The sequence below is a fragment of the Protopterus annectens genome, chromosome 6.part0 (assembly GCF_019279795.1).
Source record: "Protopterus annectens isolate FY-2018-M chromosome 6.part0, PAN1.0, whole genome shotgun sequence".
Taxonomy (NCBI): domain Eukaryota; kingdom Metazoa; phylum Chordata; order Ceratodontiformes; family Protopteridae; genus Protopterus; species Protopterus annectens.
The window spans coordinates 170,743,683-170,767,200 of record NC_056737.1 but is presented as its reverse complement, the minus strand read 5'-3'; the positions used below and the strand labels follow the sequence as shown (position 1 = coordinate 170,767,200).

The 23,518-nt window shown below is 36.8% G+C and overlaps 1 protein-coding gene across 1 annotated transcript in view; it reads left to right on the top strand.

Moving 5' to 3' along the window:
* Window positions 1-2,340: 2,340 nt before the first annotated feature.
* LOC122803789 (extracellular calcium-sensing receptor-like) overlaps window positions 2,341-23,518 on the top strand; it is a 244,216-nt gene continuing 223,038 nt past the window's right edge. Inside the window, exon 1 of the mRNA XM_044073476.1 lies at window positions 2,341-2,495. Within this exon, the coding sequence (XP_043929411.1) occupies window positions 2,341-2,495 (155 nt within the window). The remainder of the gene's footprint in view (window positions 2,496-23,518) is intronic.

Sequence of the window (23,518 nt, the reverse complement as noted above, 5' to 3'; positions counted from 1 at the left end):
TCTCACACCATACACCTCAGTTATGGAAATATAAACATAAATATGAAAATATGAATAATAAGTGGCAAACAAACATTAATTTCTCCACTGCAGGATATCCTAGACTAACAATCTTAGTGTCATAATAAATACTTGCCCTTTATAATACTACCTAACATTAACTAGTAAGTCATGTACTTTAAAAAGCCAAACCCCACAAATTTCGGGAATCTATAGGGAATTATTAATGTGTGCTGGAAGTAAGCAAAAAGGGGTTATAGGCTTTAGTGATTTAAATGAACCTTTATCTATTGATTCAGTTTTGAAGGTGAGGGCAGCTAAGTTATGAATTACTTTTTAGAATGAACTATATTATCATCATAGTTTGAAGTATTTCAATGTTTATTAAACATATATATTTACCTTTATTTTTGGCTATTTGTAGGTATTTTAACATCTATTCAGTGATAGCTGCGGCATTTCTCATTACAGGAATTTTTCTGTATACTAGCTTTTTAGCTCCAACTTTCATTGGTGGTTTAGAAGAACATGATAGTCAAGGAAAGATAAGTAGTAAAATATAATTTAGCAGTTAGTGTGTTGTTAAGTAAGCATTTGTTACTGGGCAAAGGCTGAAGTAGGTAGAGGTATTCCTCTTTCCATGAAAGCTTAACATTTTTTCTCAGATTTTGTTGTGATTATTTAGTTTTCTGAGTTTTACAGGAATGCAACCCCATAATTAAGGGATTAATATGACAAGGCATGTTCAGAGTAAGAAAGTGAGCTATCACTTCTGGCTAAAAATAAGGCATGTTTCTCTGATGGCCAGTATATGGTAAAGAAAGAAATGAAGATGTTTTTATGGGCAAAGGAAGTAAGTAGGAGATCTGCATACTCCTTTAGTAGAAGTTAGTTAACATGCTGGAATGTGATATAGTTGTGCTTGGCTTTTAGGGAGAGGAGAAAGAATCTGTACATTTTATTCGTGAGGGTTCAGGGAGCTTTGATGTTTTTGACAGAGGCATAGCTGACTAATGAAAGGGAGTATTCTAAATGAGGCAGGTAGACATTTTTTGCCAAGTGCCTTTCTTCCTTAAGTGGTTAGGAATTCTGAGATGTTATAACATCCAAAGATGGCAGTGCTAATTTTAGGATTTAATTTGTAGATTTGCAAAGACATGTTTATGTAGGGGACATGAGTGATGGCACAGTATTTGAAAGAGTGTTTGCGTTGTAAAGGTTAGTTGTTATCTGATAAAGATGTAGACTGAAGAGGTAATTTACTTAGACTTTGGGATATACAATAGAATATTTTCTTTTTAAGCAAAGTTTTATACCATTCTGATAAATAAGATAAAAAATGATAAAAAAAACACATAAATCATTATAATGCTTTAGAATAACACAGAATATCCATACATTATGTTTTTCAGCATGAGTGGAATTGTATTTATTTTCTGTGGTAGACCATTGATCTCCATGGACCTTTTTCAGACTTGGCACAGGAGCAGTATCAGGTTAAGTAACTTGCTCACAGTTGGCCAATGGAAGAGGAGGGAATCAAACCTTGCACCACTGGACCACAGGAAATAGTGTTAACACCTCCTTAATACTCTAAGCCATCTGCCAGACACGTTTTATCTAAAAATGTACTAATGAACACAAAATATAAAGTGTCTAATAATGTTATTTCAAATTTAAACTTATGTTCATATTTAAAAATCTAAAAATGACTATAAAAAATGATTACACTAGTTCTGGACAAAATTTTCATCATAGGGAAAAAAAGAGATCTAAACTTCTTTATATAAATTATTCATTCAGCTCTCTGGTACTAGTGTTCCTCACTTAAAATGCTATTTGGGAAAAACAGATCACTTGAATAAAATTACACACATTCATTAGTGTAAACCTTAACTAGATAATTGGCATTTACATATAAGGCTGTTGGGAATTTGCGACATGTAAATTATTTAAAAGGAAGGATGAATGCATTACTTCTACAAACATTTTCTGCAAGTATACCTTTATTTTTTTATTTTTTTTTCCTAATGTATGAAGTTACTGTTTTTCCTAAATATACTAAAGGACCTTAATTAATTAAAACACCATTTTTTTCATCTTAGTCTACATTTTTTCTGTCTTTTGTTAATGTTATAACATCTGAAATTCTTTATAACAGCATTCAAAAATTGGATGCACAAAGGTACAAAGAGCTTGAATATAGTTGTTCTTTCACCCAGTTTTCTATTTAGAGGGTATCAGATCTGTACCTGAACCAGAATGCAAAAAAGGAAACACAGTTATAAAACAGTACTTTATTTTGCCTCTGCGCTCTTGGTGTTAAGTTCTATCCATGTGATGACAAAGCCACTGGCTCAGATCAAAAGCATCAGAATCAATGGTTTTATACAGAGAGGTGATATTATTATTGGTGGGATCTTCCCAATTCACAGTAGAAAGACCTATCTGGACATTTCTTTCTCAGAACAACCTGATGTCCTGCACTGTGAAACGTAAGGATTTTGTATACTACTTCTATTAAATAATTTAACTGATTACACATGTGGTGGTCAGAGGAAAAAAATAAATGTTGTGTATCTGCATATTCACTGTGGTATATTAGAATATGTTTATTCATCTAGTGGAATGTTATAATAGAGTTTTTTCAACAGGAAAATATATTGTATTATTTTACAGTAATAAATGTCATATTTGTAGAAATATTTGTCAGATTATGCAATATTTGAAATGTGTAAATGTATTTGCTACTTGATTAGAATGTTTACTTAATGAAGCAATAAGAACTAGAGTTCAATGAAGATATGACAGCGCCTAATGCATTATTATGCAAGATCCTATTGGTTTAGAAAAGTTGTGTTACCTGAAGTCTGCGATGAAAGCTTGACAGGTAGCATCATATTACCATCCTTAGAAAGACTACGTCAGATGATTAGTAATAAAAGATCATATCTTCTTTTATCTATTTTACAGAAACAGGTACTACAGACATGCATAATGTTCTACTTGGTGTGTATTCCAGGATACACTAGACAATCTCCACGTACTGAAATCTCTAATTTCAGTACGTCGAAAATGAATAGTGGAAGGTGCAGTTACTTGAAACTGCAACATGCCAAATGTGGAAGTGTCGAATCTGCAAATGTCGAATCCACTGTTATCATGGTGTCGTTACGTGTGGTGCGGTTTGTGGATTTATCTGGGGTTTTAGGTAAGTGTTGTGTGTGTGAGGATATTGGGTAGGGATTTTAATGTGTGTGAGTGTGTGTGGTGGTGTTTTGTGTGTGTTTGTGTGTTTAGTGCAACCTCGTAGTTAGAATATATAAGTGGGGGGTGCAGGGTGGCTTGCCCCCCTGCTTATAGGTAGGTTAGGTGTGTTTCTGTGTGTTGTTATGTTTGTTTAGTTAGGTAGGTGTATGTGTGTGTGATTATGTCCTGGTTTGTGTGTGTGTGTGTGTGTGTGTGTGTGTGTGTGTGTGTGTGTGTGTGTGAATGGTCACAGTTGTGGTATTCATGATTGTGGATTTTCCTGTATGTGGATTTTCGACTATTCAGTCTTAAAATACTGAAATTCGACATTTCAGTACTTCGAGATTGTATAGTGAATCCATGTTCCATCCTTAGTTCATGAAAACTTGGATAGAACATTCTTCCACTTTTGTTTGAATTGCATTTTTCCAAGAATCTAACCTCCAGTATAAAAAGAGAAGCCCTTTTTGTAATTTCTCCTAGCCCTGATTCCAGAAACAAATAAATAAAAATAATAAAACATCAAATAAGTTAATAATAAAAATAAAAACAGAATCAGCACTTTGCTCTGTACTCATGTCTGAAGAAATCAAGTGAGTGATATATTTAAGCAATCATTTCTCATATTAACACTTTCTGATGCCTTAGACAGTATTGATGGAGATCTGATGAGCAGAGTGTGGAGTAGTACATCTCAGTATTACCCATAGCTTGACTATATATTATTCCTGAATTTTATCATAGGAAAGAAAACCATTTAAGTACGTTTCATGGTTTGAACACAATTATTATGACTTTGTAAAACTTGTAATAACAACAAATCATTTGAAGGAACTATTACAGCAGCACGGGCAACATACAGGTTATACATGCAAACTGTTGCTGGGAAACAAGATTAAATGAATCACATGATATAGTAAGTAGACAGTGGGTGCTCGGGACATGTATTAAGTCAGTACATATTTTAGACACAGTATATGTGAAGGCTGCCAGCCTAGCTAGATAGAATTTTATAGATAATTCTGTCATCTGTAAATGTTAATGTGAACCACAGGCTTGTTGTCTTAAATGGAAAAAAACTGCTGTTAGATGTGGAACTGCAAAAAATTTAACAACAGTACAAGCTGATGTAAGGAAGCTAAGTCAAGCATTTCATGACTGTCTTTGATCTTTAAAGTTGGCTCTGGCTGGTCTAGATGAAGACATTCTTTCTATTGATTTTAACCAAGAGTTAAATTGCTAGATTTAAACATGCAAACATATTTTTATTGCTCTTCTTTGTGATCAGCTGCAAGATAACAAAAGGAGATGTCAAGAATGTAAATGTAGTTTCTGTTAGGAAGTGTGAAGAATGATGTAATGGGAACCAGGAATGTGATTTTAAAAACAGAGAGAATCAGAGGGCATTAAGCATTTTTGTCTTGACCATCCAACTCATCAACACTCTGCCTGTGTTCTATATGTAAGTTATCTTAGACTTGTGTTTTCTCTTAGAAATAGCTAGACACTAGAAAGCTTAAACTGTGTTTTTTCTGTGATGTCAGAACTTTACTACTGAATTATTTTAAGTATTTCTCTGTAATCTCTGAACTCTTGACTAGCACTGCGTAATAAAAAGTATTGTCTAGTGTTTTTAATTAGTTATTATTAAGTATTTTAAAACCTTTCAACTGTGGCTGTTGTGTGTAGAGATAATTTAAGCTCTTAAGAGTACATGCATGCCTTTGGTAAAATTATACAAAGCCACTCTTATAGCTTTATCCCTGGGCAGTACTACCAATTGGATAATAATACTGCACAGTAATAATTGGACACCCATTTAAGGGCCTTTCGGTAGCTGATAAATATTAGCTGGGTGGTGGCAGTGATTACTACCATATAGTCTGAGTAAAAAGGGCACAGCTGGAGAACCTGTGCCAGCCTTCCCCCGAAGTGTCTGTGTGGTTGTATAAACTCTTATCTCAAAGTGTGTGGGTGTGTGTGTGTGTGTGTGTGTGTGTGTGTGTGTGTGTGTGTGGGTGTGTGTGTGTGTGTGTCAGCTACTTGGGCAGGGACATGAAGCACTGGTTGGACAGAGAGGGTGCTGGATATTTTAGCTTGCCCAGCTGGCTGAGATCTGGACCCTATAGCTGTGCCAGTGGGGAGTCTTATTGGGGACCTGGAGAGAAAGGGAGCAACCAGCCCCAGACTGACTGTGATCTCTGTGTGCTCTTAAGGGAAATTTCACTTTACTGTGTGTATTTGTTATCCTTTCCTCCTATATGTGACACCCCTCACTGGTGTTAGTGCTGAGGATTGAAGCTCCTTGATTGATGGGCCAGGGCATGGGTGTCACAGTATACAACACCCACAAACAGATGCAGATCAGTAAGTTACTAGTTCTTATGGTTTACAAAGGCAAAAAAAAAAAAAATAAGCACATGTCCATTCAGGAATTCCATATATTATTATGGAATGATGCATTCATTCTTTCCTACATAGAATGAGAATCTGTAGGTAAAGAATATGCCAAGAGGGATTATTCTTCGTGCCCTGCATGAAATACCCACTGTGAACTACATGGTAGACATGCCCTTATTGTGATGTTTTAGCCCACTGCTTAAAGGACTGCACTGGGTGTGATTGCATACATTTTCTAAAGAACTCTCAATATATTGAGCAGGTGATCCACATAGTGAATTACAGTGAGTATGGAACTGGACACTTGCAAGTTTATTAATCTGTATTATCACAATAAAGTAACACGCTGGCATTGTCGCTGTCTACTATCACACACATGCTTTCAGCATTCACGCAGTTTAATGCAGTCATGCTATAAATCTCAGAGCATTGTATCTGAATGCTAAGCTTGGCATAATCTGCTACAACTATGCATTAGAACTAATGTCGAGTGTTAATAAAATAAAACTTCTGAAAACATTTTAAATTAATAAAAGCTTAAATAATTATTTTCAATAATGTTAAATAATAAAAAGTAACAGCAATACAACAAGCTCTTGAGTGGGTGGTTTGAGTCCGAGTTAAATGAAGTACTAATAATCCTGACTGGCAATACTACCTGTTATAGTGTCTAAAATAGCAAACAAGCAATTAACTTTAATAAAATACTGTTTTACTTGCATGTTTTTTATTTATAAACTTGACTGACATTAATGTACATTAAATTGTCTAAATGTTGTAGTCAGAACAGCAGCCTAGATAATTAATGTTTTATTCCTTTCAGACTTCATTGCTTGCTGTAAATTTGAGCATCCATCATATGTTAAGTTTTTGTTTTGCATTTCAGATTACATATGTTAACTGAAAATAAAACAGAGTTTATTTACCAGATGGCACATAGGTTAAGTTTATGATTTGTTCTTCCTGTGGTACAGGGTTTGATTCCTCAGCTCTTGTCTGTCTATTGTGTGACTTTGACCAAGTCACTTAACCAGAGAGTCATCCTAGGTCACATCTGAAAAGAGAACATGTGTCCCTTTTCATACCTGAAAAGGGACTGTGTGTCCAGTGGGTCTAACTGCTTAACAAATATCGGAATATTGATTAAATTATTAAAGAAATATAAACTTTTGGGAATAAAAAATTGCAAACATGATCATATTCTACTGGAATACCTTATTATTAACAGACACAGTGGCACTTTCAATCCTTTTATATTTACCACATGCATTTTAAAATATTACTTTAAGGGTTTGTCACAGGGTAAGTCTGTTGTCATCAGTCTCAGTAAAACTGCAGCAGCTGAAATGCTGATTGTGGTAAATTGGAATTAGGACTCTTCTGTGAGGTGAACATTCAATGTGTTTTTCAGCAAACTGAAATTAATGTTGCAGACATCTGAAATATTTACTAGGAAAAAGTAAGAGTGTGCACCAGGGTCACCCATGAAAAAGGTAACTTGTATCCAGTGTGCTTACCAACATAAAAAATAATAGAAAAATACTTGTTAGTTGAAGATGGTTTATTCAAATCATCAGGTGCTGTGACTCTAAGATTCACTGCAAAACATATCTTCTGATTCTTCACATTTGCAAAATAAGGAGTAAAGAATAGGAATAAAGATGATCCTAGGGATAAGAACAGAGAAACGGAAGGATAAAATGTTACATCCAGAATTCAAAAACTTAATACAGGAGGATAACACACACACACACACACACACACACACGCACACACACACACACACACACACACACACACACACACACACACACACACACACACACACACACACACGCATAGATTATAGAATGGGAAGGAACATGACCACAAAACTAAAAATGGAAAGGAAAACAAGGACAGAGTGAATATACAATCAAAACAAGGCAAAGTTGATAGAAAATATAAGTGGCTGTAAGGAGTCTAAACTATAGATGGATGGACATCAATAGGAAAAAAAATGCAACATTATTTCTCCATAAGGATAGTTAGCAAGTACCAAATTCTGACACCTGAAGCACAGCTCGATTTCAGATTTCATTTCCATAAAGATCTAGACATTATGAGGTAATATTGAGAAAGGCAAATGAACCATCATAGGCTCTGTATAAAATTCATGTGGAGAGAAAGACAGGAAGAATTGAGAAATTAAATATGTATACCTTGAGGGAAAGATGAAATGGAGATGGAAGGGAAGAAGGATATCCATTTTTGTAGGTATTATTACGTTTAGAAGCACATGCCAACAATTTCTTTGTAATTTATCTTCAGATCTTCTGAGGATCAACTATCTAGCCCTCTCTTGGAAATTCCTTCTTTCTGACCTATCTGTGCAGCTCCAACTATACTCAAAAAATAGATGCAGTTTAGCTGTAGTACCTTAGATCATACCTCAAATTGGATTTACAGTGGGAAGGAGCAGAGCCATAGCTGCCTATACTTATGCCCTCTGCAGCTCCCTGATTGCACCCCCCCCCTTACCTTTCATCATTCATTTCTGAATGCTGGAAGTGCACTACTGACCAATTGACATCTTCAAATCATGCCCCCTTAATACCTTGCACTCTGGATGACAGGCCTCATCTCCTAACACCTAGCTAAGCTACTGTAGAGGAGTCAGATTTGCTGCTTAACCAGTAAGTTGTGGTGTCAAGTTGTAAATGCGTTATAACCATGGCTTCCACCCAAAATAATCATCAGAATAAAGTTTCCAACCTCAGAATCATTTATCAGTACACCCTTGAGAAAGCAAACATAGCAGTAACAATTAAAGTTTTTTTTTTAATAGTGTGTTCGTCTTTCACAAAAAGTACAGACTTCTTCAGAACCAAATGTTAGCTAGCTGTTTTCAGTATGCATTTCTTCATATTTTCTTCCAAATTTAACAACTTAATGATTTTGATTTTATATACGTACATACATGCACACACATAAGAATATGTTTATTATTCCTTGGTTTTAATTTGTTCATTCAATATTTTTCAGATAAGGTAATTTTAGTCAAAGTATTTTTCTTGTTCATTTACCTTTACATTTCCATATGGTTTGTTCAGAAGTCACATAATCAGGCAGGTCGCGTTATATAACAGCTTGAAACAGAAAGCCAACATTTGCTTCTGAAAAGGTCTGTACTTTTCGTGAAAGATAAAAATGCTGTAGTTTCTTTCTCAAGGGTGTGCAGATAATTGATTCTGAGTTTGGTAACTTTATATGGTTTTCAGCACACCTGGAGTCTTTTTTTTGGCAATCAGAATGAAGTTTGCTGAGGGTTAATCCTTGTACTACTCACCATTTTCTGTCACTCCTGTATACACCTAGGGGAGGTACAGTAGTCACATAATCTTGTTCCTGATCTATACCTCTTTCTTAATAATTCCATATGTGTCCTAGTATTGGAATGTGTAACACCATTACTGTCAGTCTCTACTAAATTATACTTTTGATGTAAGCTACCTCCTGTCCAACATGCACATGTTTTAAGACAGTGTCAGACTAAGAAAGTTTATTCACACTTGTTCTTGTTTTAATATACCTTTTTCCTATTATTAGTTTATCTTGTTGTTAAATAGAATTCTAAATGATTATGTGTAATAGTTGTTGCACAGGTATTGTTAAATAAATTTGCTAAACATATTTTAGTCAAAGCAGTCATTTCAATTTATGTGCTTGCTAAATCGTGTTAAAAATGTAAAATGCAAGATTTTGTACATATACTACAAAACAATGTCTCTCATCTTGTACAACTCCCAAAAGAAATGTGATGTCTAAACATACAAAACTCAGTGGGTGGGAGCTGCCTAAATTATAGAAGTCTAAAACAGATTCAATGCTATATTTATGAGAAGACATAAATTACCCAGTATTGTAGATAAACAATTACAGACCAATTTTACTCAGATAGGTTATTGCTTGTACACAATTGTAAACCATATTAGTACTATGATGTTATGTAACAATCTTGTTGTTCTACTTGTAATTATGTACTGTGACTTTAACTGTAGTGGAGCTTTTCTCCTCGGATCTCTACTGAAAACGGACATGTGTCCAGCTAGACTAGCCCGGTCAACAAATGTAAAATAAATAAATAAATAAAGTAACTAACGTCTAACAGTCTGTTAGTTAATGCCCAAAAAGTCTGTTGCCATGATATAAGGAACACCAAAGAGACTTATAAAAGTTCAGCCTGTAAATAATAAGGATTCATAATGAGTATTGATACTTTCAAATGAACTGCAAAATTTTCTGAGGATTGTTTTTAGATAAGAAAGTTATTCTTTGGCAGACATGTAGAACAACAGGTTGGCAAAGTTTGCAACTAAAAGTGTCCTATAGAATCTTTGCCTACTATTGACTCTTAAGCATTATTAGCCAGAAATGTCCTCCTTTCACATCTGCACTTTCTGCAGGAATATCTACCTCTAATCTGCCTAAATTCCCAACAAAATATTACTAGCATTCCAAACGCTGAGAGCAAAATACTCAGATTCATTAATTTATCTTTTAAGAGGAATCACCAGTATGATGTTGTATCTATCTGCTTTTCCCGGTTAGGGGTCACCACAGTGGAACTCCGGTCTGCTAATGATTGGCAGTAGATTTTTACGTACTGAGTTGCCGGCCCTGACGCACAACCTTCAATGAAGGTATGCCCATTCATGCACGTCTCCACACAGAAGACGCTTTAGCTGAGAATCGAACAGGACAATGTCTTACTGTGAGGCGACAACGCTACCACAGCACCACCACCGCAGCATCCAGTATGATACCATAGCGAAAACCAAATGGTAACCAGTTGAGAAAGAACACATTTTGTTCCTAAAATACTAACCTACAAGCTGTTGAATGAAACTGTCCAGTTAAAAAAATGGTTAATCAGGAAACCCCAGGATAATCCAAGAAATAATGCCATTTATTACAGCATTACTGGTAAATTACTGAATGGTCTTCTGTCTTTGTTTTTGGTGGGATTGCAGTAGTGGCAGTATTGTAAATTGTGCTCCAGGATTTGTGCTTCAGTAATTTTCATAGCTGTATATACTTGAATAAAGTTGCATTCCAGTAATCTGGTATCTTAATCTTTGGTGGGATCGCAATGGTGGCAGTATTGTGAATTCTGCTCCAGGATTTGTATTGCAGTATTTTTTATAGCCAGATATACCTACTTAATGTTGCATTACAGTGTTTTTCTCTTTATGTTACTACTGCTTTTTCCCCCTGTTATTTGAGCCTGCATCATTCCCCACTGAGGCATTCAGCTAAAAGTTTCTGAAATTCTTTCCAAAGGACTTGAGCTCCATTTTGATTTTTTTCAGTGTGTCTCTGGCCTCCGAAACTTGAGGCAATGTGACTTCCGAAGTCCTTCCCATGCCTCATTCATTGCTACTAATTATTATTTAACCTATTAAAGTATTTCCTACCTATTGTTTTCCATATATCCTTAATACTAACTGGTCATTCAGCAAACCAGTATTGTAGTTGAGTAAACCTCCCTTACTACAAATTGTCTGCTACTCATTTTGCCCGATCTCCCATCTGCTCGACAAAATAGCCACACATTGAGGGGGTCCTGAATCAATTCAGTTCCTTCTCTGGCAGATGAGAGTTTTGTTTTACTGTTTTGCATGTCAGCTAACTGTTGATACTGCTTCATTTTTGCTTTATTTGTTGATTTTGCCATTAAATCATTCGAAAGCACCCCAATACTTGAAATTGCCTTGTCAAGGTAGATTAAGCTTTGTTGTAGCATTAAACTCATAAGCAATCTTTCTTAGTGCTATTACATCAAGAGGTTAGCAGTGCCCTATACTGACACAAACTCCAGAGAATATATTTTATCTGTAAATTTCCCTTAGAATTGAAACTTGTAATGTAGTGTGGCTTAAACAAAGCCACTGTTCAGAAACAAGTTTGCAGCAGCTAGTTTGCACATTAAACAGCATTACTATTAGATCTTAGCAAAATCTAATCTAGTTTAGTGCCAAACCCCAGAAACCTCCAAAAGAGACATCTGTATAGCCCAATCCAGGACTTAGAGTAACTACCCAAAAACAGATCTAGACAAAATGGCTATGCAATTTCCCAATGTCTTCCTAGCCAGCTTTGTAGATATAGGCATCCTGATACATTGTAGCAATTGTTTCAAGAACACAGACAACCATTTAGTCCTTAAAAAGCAGTCTGTGAGTGATGCACGTACACAATTTTACTGTAGGCAGAAATCTGGCATTCACCAGACTAAGCCAGGCAAAGATGGTTCTTATCTGGAGCCAGGATCTGCCAAGTTGCACTCACACTAATGTCACTACACCACAGGTACCAGTATGATTCTATCATAGCTCATTTAGGCATTAATGACCTGAGACACATTTCCTTGGACTATATGATGAGAAACATTGCTGATGTCTCTGAATATGTGTCTCAGACAGGTATGTGCATTATTTATAGGTTCATAGGTTCATAGGCTGGTACTAGGCTATCAGTCCTAGGGCCTATACAAGCCTAGCCATAACAATTCCCTGGCTATTTCTTCCCACACTATTTACTTCCCTGGACCCCTGTCTAGTAGGGCGACTGATGTGATCCCCGGAGTGAATTTCTTTTCTCCCATCCAGTCGTCAAGGTTCCTTTTGAAGAGGTGCAAAGAGGCACTCTGCTTGACATGTATGGACAATCTATTCCAGAGTCTGGGGAGTCTCTGGGTCAGGAACCTATCCCTCCAGCATGTTTTGTTTATTGTGATGGCAAGGTTTAGATCCCTGGAGTGTGTGGTTCTGAGGGATTGGGATTTCTTTAAGTGTAGCATGTCCAACAGCTCTGGGTTTGACATGGTCTTGTATGTTAAGCAGAGATAGCCTCTGAGTAGATGATATGCGACAGAGTATAGTTGGAGTTTTTAAGGCAGTCAGCATAGGGCATCTGCTTTAGGCCTGTGATTCTTTTAGTGAGGTATTTCTGCGGCCTTTCCAGTTGCTGCAGATGTCTTGAGAGGTACATACCAAATGGGGCATTGTATTCTATAATGGGTCTAATGAGGGATGAGTACAGTGGGACAATGACCTCCTTTTTTTCTGGATGAAAAGCCCTTAGTGATGAGGTGTGCTACATAGAAGGATTTCCTGACTGTTGTGGTGATGTGGTTATTGAAGGTGAGACCACTGTCCACCTGTGTCCCTAAGTCTCTTATCACACTTTCGGTGTTTAGTGCACTGCCACCTATATGGTAATTCATGGATACACGTTTTTTCCCAAAGGGGATAACTATACATTGCTTGGCATTGAGCTTGAGCCTATGGCTCTAGCACCAAGCATCTGTTTCTGTAAGGCTCTAGTGCCTTCCATGCATTTAGACCATCAGCTGCACAGACAGGGACAAAATGTGTAGAAGTGTCAATCTATATTAGCAACAAGCATAACTCTGTGTCGGTTATGCAGGACAATGCCCTGGAATTTATCCACATGCAAATCAACATAGACAAAGTCCCATACCATTTCCTAGAAATAGGTCACCCACTATGTCCCTAGAATCTCTTAGCTTGTACCTAGATGTAGATCTACTGGAGACACTCACCATTAAACCAAATACCATATTCATGGGGGACTTTAACTACCCTCTATAGACTGGGAAACACACTGCCTCATACTCATAGGCACAACAATTCTTAACACAGATACCCTTGTCCAGATAGTGTGCACACCCAGCAGAGGTGGACCTGGTACTCAATATGGGAGAGGGCTTTACCTCCCCCCTACCTCCATGTCACATCCTCACTGGTGAGGCTGGACAACAAAGCTGTGTTCTTTGAAGTAAAAATCAATTCAGTAGCCCCAGAAAACCCTGTAGCAGTTAGAAACTATTCCAAAGCAAATTGCACTCTGTTAAGCAATAGATTAAATGCAGTGCACCTCCCAACCCCAAGTTCACAACAAGCTATGTGGAATTGTTCACAAAGATCTTGTACAACCATAAATGTGGCTATAAAGAGGCAGCTGTGTCTACTAGAAGTAAGCCCAAAAATACTCTAAAAACAAGCCACACTGGTGGAATCCTAACTGTAACAGGATGTATAAAAAAAGGAGAAAAGTAATGTCTAAAATCAGTAAGAGCAACTTCCATAATGATAGGAGCTCTCTAATTAAGCTGAACAGGAAAATAAGAAGACTAATCAAGTCCAACAAGGCCAATTACAAGGTCAAGGTAGCCTCACAGGTGAAAGGCAACCACAAGACATTCTACAGCTACGTCTGAAACCTCAAAGGCAGCACACTTTAGGGTGTTCAACTGTTGTTCAATGGTGCCAACTTCACCAAGCAGAATGGCATAATGAATTTGCTGGCTTACAAATTCAGCTCAAACTTCACCCCACTCCCCTTCTGCCTATCTCTATGAAATACCTACTAGCATAATCCCAACTGCTACTAGAGAGCAAGTCCTGGTGTTACTGACAAAGGCCAAAAACACAACTTCAGTGGGCCAAAACAGTATTATGGGATGCCTCATAAATAGGTGGAAGCATTACCTATCAAGACCACATGAGTCACTTCCCAGCTATAGCCTCAAATCAGGCTTTGTACCATGAGAATGGAGGACTGCAATGGTTGTGCCACCTCACAAGGGCGGATCATCAACTGACCACAGAAGCTACAGACCGATTAATCTGACTAGTTTAATATGCAATGCTATCAAATAAATTATCATGGAAATGATCAGCAAAGACATTGGCAACCTTCAGACACTAGACCCAACCCAGTTTGGCTTTTTCAAGCCTATTAAACCTGGTGGACTTCTTTGAGAAGGTTACCAAGGCAATGGAGGAGGGGGAATGGTGAATACTGCCTACCTGGACCGGGCTAAGGATAAAAATAAAATACTCTACTTGGGTATAGTTGACAAACTCACTGAACTGGACATATACCCCTACATAACTCCTGGAGTGCTGACTCACAGACAGGACCCCAGAAATCAAGACTGGTGATACCACCTCTACGAAGAGGCTGATCACCAGTAGGGTACCTCAGACACGAGGAAACCATTTAGCTTAAAATCTGGGTAAGTGTCAAGGACTTTGTACAATTGAGTATGGCATAAATTTCCTATGCAAACTTCTACAAGATAACCAGAAAGATGAGGTGCATTCTGGAAACAGATTGCCAAGAAATCTATATCTTTAGACTAAGTCCACCCAGGTAACTCCATATAGACACCCAATAGCCATGTCAGGACCTGAGACACATTTCCTTGGACTATATGATGAGAAACATTGCTGATGTCTCTGAATATGTGTCTCAGACAGGTATGTGCATTATTCATAGGTTCATAGGTTCATAGGCTGGTACTAGGCTATCAGTCCTAGGGCCTATACAAGCCTAGCCATAACAATTCCCTGGCTATTTCTTTCCACACTATTTACTTCCCTGGACCCCTGTCTAGCAGGGTGACTGATGTGATCCCCGGAGTGAATTTCTTTTCTCCCATCCAGTCGTCAAGGTTCCTTTTGAAGAGATGCAAAGAGGCACTCTGCTTGACATGTATGGACAATCTATTCCAGAGTCTGCGGAGTCTCTGGGTCAGGAACCTATCCCGCCAGCATGTTTTGTTTATTGTGATGGCAAGGTTTAGATCCCTGGAGTGTGTGGTTCTGAGGGATTGGGATTTCTTTAAGTGTAGCATGTCCAACAGCTCTGGGTTTGACATGGTCTTGTATGTTAAGCAGAGACAGCCTCTGAGTAGATGATATGTGACAGAGTATAGTTGGAGTTTTTAAGGCAGTCAGCATAGGGCATCTGCTTTAGGCCTGTGATTCTTTTAGTGAGGTATTTCTGCAGCCTTTCCAGTTGCTGCAGATGTCTTGAGAGGTACATACCAAATGGGGCATTGTATTCTATAATGGGTCTAATGAGGGATGAGTACAGTGGGACAATGACCTCCTTTTTTCTGGATGAAAAGCCCTTAGTGATGAGGTGTGCCACATAGAATGATTTCCTGACTGTTGTGGTGATGTGGTTATTGAAGGTGAGACCACTGTCCACCTGTGTCCCAAAGTCTCTTATCACACTTTCGGTGTTTAGTGTACTGCCACCTATATGGTAATTCATGGATACATGTTTTTTTCCCAAAGGGGATAACTATACATTTCTTGGCATTGAGCTTGAGCCTATGGCTCTAGCACCAAGCATCTGTTTCTGTAAGGCTCTAGTGCCTTCCATGCATTTAGACCATCAGCTGCACAGACAGGGACAAAATGTGTAGAAGTGTCAATCTATATTAGCAACAAGCATAACTCTGTGTCGGTTAAGCAGGACAATGCCCTGGAATTTATCCACATGCAAATCAACATAGACAAAGTCCCATACCATTTCCTAGAAATAGGTCACCCACTATGTCCCTAGAATCTCTTAGCTTGTACCTAGATGTAGATCTACTGGAGACACTCACCATTAAACCAAATACCATATTCATGGGGGACTTTAACTACCCCTCTATAGACTGGGAAACACACTGCCTCATACTCATAGGCACAACAATTCTTAACACAGATACCCTTGTCCAGATAGTGTGCACACCCAGCAGAGGTGGACCTGGTACTCAATATGGGAGAGGGCTTTACCTCCCCCCCCACCCCCATGCCACATCCTCACTGGTGAGGCTGGGCAACAAAGCTGTGTTCTTTGAAGTAAAAATTAATTCAGTAGCCCCAGAAAACCCTGTAGCAGTTAGAAACTATTCCAAAGCAAATTGCACTCTGTTAAGCAATAGATTAAATGCAGTGCACCTCCCAACCCCAAGTTCACAACAAGCTATGTGGAATTGTTCACAAAGATCTTGTACAACCATAAATGTGGCTATAAAGAGGCAGCTGTGTCTATACAACCATAAATGTGGCTATAAAGAGGCAGCTGTGTCTACTAGAAGTAAGCCCAAAAAAACTCTAAAAACAAGCCACACTGGTGGAATCCTAACTGTAACAGGATGTATAAAAAAAGGAGAAAAGTAATGTCTAAAATCAGTAAGAGCAACTTCCATAATGATAGGAGCTCTCTAATTAAGCTGAACAGGAAAATAAGAAGACTAATCAAGTCCAACAAGGCCAATTACAAGGTCAAGGTAGCCTCACAGGTGAAAGGCAACCACAAGACCTTCTACAGCTACGTCTGAAACCTCAAAGGCAGCACACATTAGGGTGTTCAACTGTTGTTCAATGGTGCCAACTTCACCAAGCAGAATGGCATAATGAATTTGCTGGCTTACAAATTCAGCTCAAACTTCACCCCACTCCCCTTCTGCCTATCTCTATGAAATACCTACTAGCATAATCCCAACTGCTACTAGAGAGCAAGTCCTGGTGTTACTGACTAAGGCCAAAAACACAACTTCAGTGGGCCCAGACAGTATTATGGGATGCCTCATAAATAGGTGGAAGCATTACCTATCAAGACCACATGAGTCACTTCCCAGCTATAGCCTCAAATCAGGCTTTGTACCATGAGAATGGAGGACTGCAATGGTTGTGCCACCTCACAAGGGTGGATCATCAACTGACCACAGAAGCTACAGACCGATTAATCTGACTAGTTTAATATGCAATGCTATCAAATAAATTATCATGGGAATGATCAGCAAAGACATTGGCAACCTTCAGACACTAGACCCAACCCAGTTTGGCTTTGTCAAGCCTATTAAACCTGATGGACTTCTTTGAGAAGGTTACCAAGGCAATGGAGGAGGGGGAATGGTGAATACTGCCTACCTGGACTGGGCTAAGGATAAAAATAAAATACTCTACTTGGGTATAGTTGACAAACTCACTGAACTGGACATATACCCCTACATAACTCCTGGAGTGCTGACTCACAGACAGGACCCCAGAAATCAAGACTGGTGATACCACCTCTACAAAGAGGCTGATCACCAGTAGGGTACCTCAGGGCTCTGTGCTGGGACTGCTCCTATTTGGCATATACTTCTTGGAGGTAAAGGCTGTCAAGGGACTTTGACTTGACCAGATGACTGCAGAATGTGAGCTATAATAGTTTCTCCTAATGACACAAACGTCTTACAAGAGGGTATAACACAGACAGATGACTGGTGCCACATTCATGGACAAAAACTCAATGCCAAGAAATGCATTATAGCTCCTTTTGAGAAAAGTGCCACCCAGGCTAATTACTCCATCAATAAGACACCCCCAAGAGTAGATCCAGTAGTCAGGGATCTTGAAACATATATAAACAGTAATATTGCCTTAGACAAACATGTGACCAAAGTAGTAAGAAAATCATTCTATGTCAGCAAACTTTTAAGTATGGGCATAGTATCCAGGTCCAAGAAAGTCATAGTACCACTTTATTTGGCATTTTATCAGACCCATTATCTTAAATATAATGCCCACTTCAGAATGTAGTTGACCAAATATATATAACAGTTGGAATGCCCACAAAAGTTTCTTTCCAAGATAATCAAGTGTATAAAGACATAGACCTAAATGGATCATCTTACACTTACACGCTGTCTCCTACAGGTTACTGAAAGGTAATCTATGCCTACATAAATGGCATCCTCAGATGCAGCTCTGATGGACCTTTTGCACATCCACAAAACAAACAGTAGCTGCTCCACTAGATCCAAGGATTTAAATTTTGCTTGTGAATTAAATAAGACATGTTGGTTTGACAGATATGCATCTCAGAGTATCCCCATTCCTTGGAACAGGCTTTCCATCCATGTGAAGCAGTGTCCATCCCTAATCCAATTTAAGCATAACCTTGAGTAATGGATGGGAGATCAGAAATTTACCACAGGACTGGCCACCAAGTCTCTGATAGACAGAGGTAGATAGTAATGCCAAACTAACAACTCTCCCACATAACCTCTAGAAACTTCCTAACTAACATACTTCCTAATAAATACCCATTGTACATAGGGATACAGCTGTGTTATATTGCATGGCTAGACTATAAAGTCCCTGATGGTCTTTAGCTTGGTATGTAACTATGAACTTATGAATCTATGAGAACAGTGACTCCCAGTATACAATGACAGCAACAGAAAAAGCCTTCTCAAAAGATGATGTTTATTATAAAGGGTTAGTCAGAGATTAAGATTGAGACTATTAGGTTTCTGAGCACAAAAATGACTAATATGCACCAATTATTTGCAGTACAAAGGTGTACTATTAAAATAAATGAAAAATGTTCATCCAGTTGTGCATTAAAATTTCAACTACCATTTACTATTGTTTCAGCAGACATTAAAAAAGATCTCTGAGATTAAAAGCTGCCATCGATGTTGGAGAAAGGCAGCATGAGAGACACATCATTATGTAAATAATGCAGGTACCTTGTACTGTCCTAGCATGCCCTCCTGTGATGACAGTCCGGCAAGTCTGAGGTGTAGAGAGTTTAAGGAGAACTCTAGTGTGGGCAGTTTATATGGCTCTTGCATACCTGCAACAGATGCTTGAACCACTTGCCCTCTCACCCAACCAAGGTGGCCACACCTTGGGGGGGGTAATACTATGGATGTCTACGGATTTTAGGCCCACTCTCTGTCCTCATCTTGCTGAGGCAGCTTCACTTTGGGTAATACCAGAAGTGAGGTAGGAAAAACTGAAGGGATGCCTAGTAACTGATGGTTAAGCTGCAGTGTAAAGGATCTAAAAACACTATATTACTCAACACTATACCAGTCAGTAGTGCTTACATCTGTGCAAGTCCATTCATGTTTTAGTTTTCCTGTTATATGTATAATATACATAAATACTGGTCCATTCTCTACCCATGCAGCTAAATAAAATACATATACTCAATAACATAATCTAATGCAGTACAATATTCCACCCTCAGATAATGCATGCACTACAAATGCATGTGCCCTTACTTAAAATAATCTACATTTGTAGGCACTTGCATGAACAGTACATCATTTTGGCAACATGGGAGCCAGCAATGAATAGAACATGTGGCTAGCAGGTAATGCAACACACTGGGGTTAGTGCATGTAATTATGTAAATTGTACTAATAACCAAAATGACTTGTTGACCATGTTAACAGAAAAAACTTAGAACCTTTGAATCACAAACACAAAAAACTCGGACTGCCACAGAATTGCCACAGTTTATTCCAAAGAAATATAAGTAAAATAAACGCTTTCATCCCTGTATAATACAATACTTCATCAGATAGACACTCTAAAGAAATACATTCTTATATAAGAAAATCAATAAAGTCACACCGTACTAACTTAATGTTTTCAATCAAAAAATAATGCGTAAAAACTTACAATATCCATTAAAATGGTGAACTACATTAAGAACAGGTATATCATTGTACTTGTAGGGAAAACAAACCCCCTAATATAAATATTCCATGAAAAATATTTGTAAAAAATATATGAAAATATATAATTTTAAAATTATCTAACTTGGGGTCTCAGTTTTAAGAGACATCATATGGATTCTAGTTCATTAAGCCCAGGCCATCAAACAACATTAAAACATAAAATCCAGTACAATTCACTTGTCTCCAAATAAATAGACCATGGCCCACCTCTCTTATTATACTCAACCTTCTCTATCACAATAAATTTAAAGTAATGCCCTGGATATTCTAAAATGTGTCTGTATAGGGCATTGGTCATCTTTTTTCTTTTTAATGTCATATTGATGCTCATATATTCTATATCTCAACTTTCTTTCTGATTTACAAACATAAAAGGCTGTACATAGTTGGCAAAATGCTCCATAGACAATTCCAGGAGTATTACAGTTATATTTCCCTTTTATTTTGAAATGTTTTACCATTAATTTCAAATAGTTCACCAATATAAATGAATTTGCCTAATGACAAATTACCATGTTTTCTCAAATAGGTACCTCTTTATAAATTATAGGATGTTCTAAAAGATATTTAAAATTAGGGCTCCTTCTATACGTAATAAAGAGTTTCTCTTCCACTTTTTCCTTTATAGTTTGGTCTTTATTTAAAATATCCCAATTTTTAAAAATAACTTGATTAACTAGGTGACTGTTTCAATTAAACATAGTGACAAAAGATAATTTAAAGTTTCCTTCAAATTGTGCATCTTGTAATGCTGTTCCATTATTGGAATTGCATAATATAGGTAAAAAAATAATTATTTATCTTATTGATCACATCTTGCATTAGATTATCTATAAAATATGGTAGATAACCTCACTGTAAAAACATAGACTTCAGTAGACAACATTCATTTATAAAATCGTCAAATTGTGATGTCATGCACGGTGCTCTAACAAACTGACCCTTAACTACTGACCTTTTCTGGAAAATGGGACTGGGTCTGATATAATGCAAAAAACATTTGAATATGTGGGTTTTCTAAAGATTTTTGATATAAATCTTTTGTTAAGCTTATCTTTCTCTAAAGATACATCTAAATAATTAATTGTATCCACACATTTTTCATACGTAAATTCCAGAAAGTCTGTAATGTTGTTAAGATACTGTATAAATTCTGGAATTACTTCTTTCCCTTTATTCCAGACAATAATGATATCATCAAGGAATTTGACATAGAGAACATAATTATTATACCATTCACTGTTAAATTAAAACCTATTCTCCCATTCTACCATAACTATATTTGCAAATAAGCAACTGCAAGCTGCACCCATGGCTATACCCTTAACTTGTAAAAAGTATTGATTCTCAGAAAATATGCAATTATTTTTGAAAACAATCTCTAACAATTCTTCATAAAGATTAATTTTAGATTGAGCTATGCCTTTCTTAAAAAAGATATTCTGTAAACCAAGAAACGCCAGTGTCATGGGGCATGGTCAAATATATTTTTTTTACATCAGTAGTAAGAAATACATAGTCATCATCAAAATTCAAGTATTTAATTTTTTCAAAAAGTCCCAAGAATAATTACAAATATGTGGTTCAGCAAAAAAAATATTGTTTTAGGAGAGAATCCAACGTCTTAGCAAATGGAGCAGTAATAGAGTTTCTAGCATCTATAATAGGATGCATAGGGGGTTGTGTAAACCTTTAGGAATTTTTGGTAGGCCAAAAATAATAGGAATCAAAGGGTTATTAAGTTCACCTGTATTCATTTAAAGAAATTCTCTGTTCTACCAACATGTCATTAATCTGGGTTCTAATCTTGTTGTAAGCAGTGTTCATTTCATTCTTAGAAACCTTTTGATAAACATCTTTGAACAACAATGAATATATCTTGTTTAGATAATCATATTTATCCATAATTATCAAGCCACCCCCTTTATCCAGCCGCATAAACTTCACATCCAATTGCCTAATATGGCTAAGCAAATCATATTCTTCTTTACTAATATTATGTACTTTATGCATTTTAGAGTTATAACTTAAATGTCTTAGGTCTAGTTCACATACTTTATCAAACAATGAAAGCATAGGATGCAGGGTTGTATTACATATACTAGCAACTTTCAGGCTAGAAACAGATGAAGTATAGTTGTATTTAAACAAAACTGTTAAATTCAATTTTCTGATAAACATCTTAAAATCCATTAATGTAGTCACAATATTAAACTTCAGTTCCATGGCACTCCCAGTTTTTTTGTGTTTGTGATTCACCAGTGTGTAGTGTTTTGCTTTAGACAACTTAGGAACTTACAAAAAAGTAACATTGCAGATGTAGAGGTTGTACCAACACACTGCTAGCCTTGGAAGAATATTTAATAAAACACATAAAAAATATAAATAAAACAAAGTATTTAGCACATTGATCCCATTACACACTGGAACTTCATCATAATAAAGCCACCCATTACATAACTTCCTTATATACCTAAATCCTGAATTACCATAATTTATTAATTCAGTTTACAGATTGTAAGAACCTTTTATGCAGCACTGATGATCTAGGAGCAAATAAAGTAATAATCATTTAAAAACTGTAATAAGTACAGTAATAATATATGTTATAATATATTTAATATATATAAAGGATCATTCTTATTACTAAATAATCCACCATAATGACTTAAACTACAATAAACGTGGATACTAAAAAATGAATGTAAATAGAGTCTCCAACTTCTGATATAAAAGAACAGATTCACTTATAAATAGTTCATAATTTAGTGGCTGTCACTCTTAAGACTGGCTGAATAGACATATGTTCATTTAAACTGGGGAGGTGGGGTGCCATTCAATCTTAGTTGCCAAAATAATTCCTTATATTCTAATACTGTTTCCCACTCACACCCTCTAGGACTTTTTCCACCCTTTGCATTATGCCAAACTGGAAAACCTTGAAATGACTACATGTTAAGTTGTGTTTGAATAGGGCACTGCTCAGTTTACCCTTCTAGATATCATATACATCTTCATATATTCTTTTTCTTAACATGTGCTCAGTCTTCTTACATAAACACTGGGACAGTTTGTGCAAGCAGCTAGGTAAACTAACCCTGAAGACAGACAGTTACTTTTCTGCACAGAAACAATTGAGGCCATTCCATTGTTAAGTTTCACAGTGTCTGATTCAAAAATGTAGCTGCACTGTTTACAGGAGCCACAACTCAGGGTTCCATACTTTTTGGCCTTATTATAAGTTCAGTTTGATAATTCTTCAGTAAAACGTTCAGGTCTCTCCAAAAGTGCTTTAACATTGGATGCTGTTTTAAAAACAAAACTAGGTTTTGTACCTAAAATTTTATAAATATGAGGGTTAGTTTTAAACATAGTCCAATTATTATTAATTAAATGTTTTACCTGCTGTGACCATTCATTATACTCAATAACTAAAGCCCTCTCAGAGGATGTAAATCTGTCATCCATCACTGTATTCACATATTCCTTCTGCTT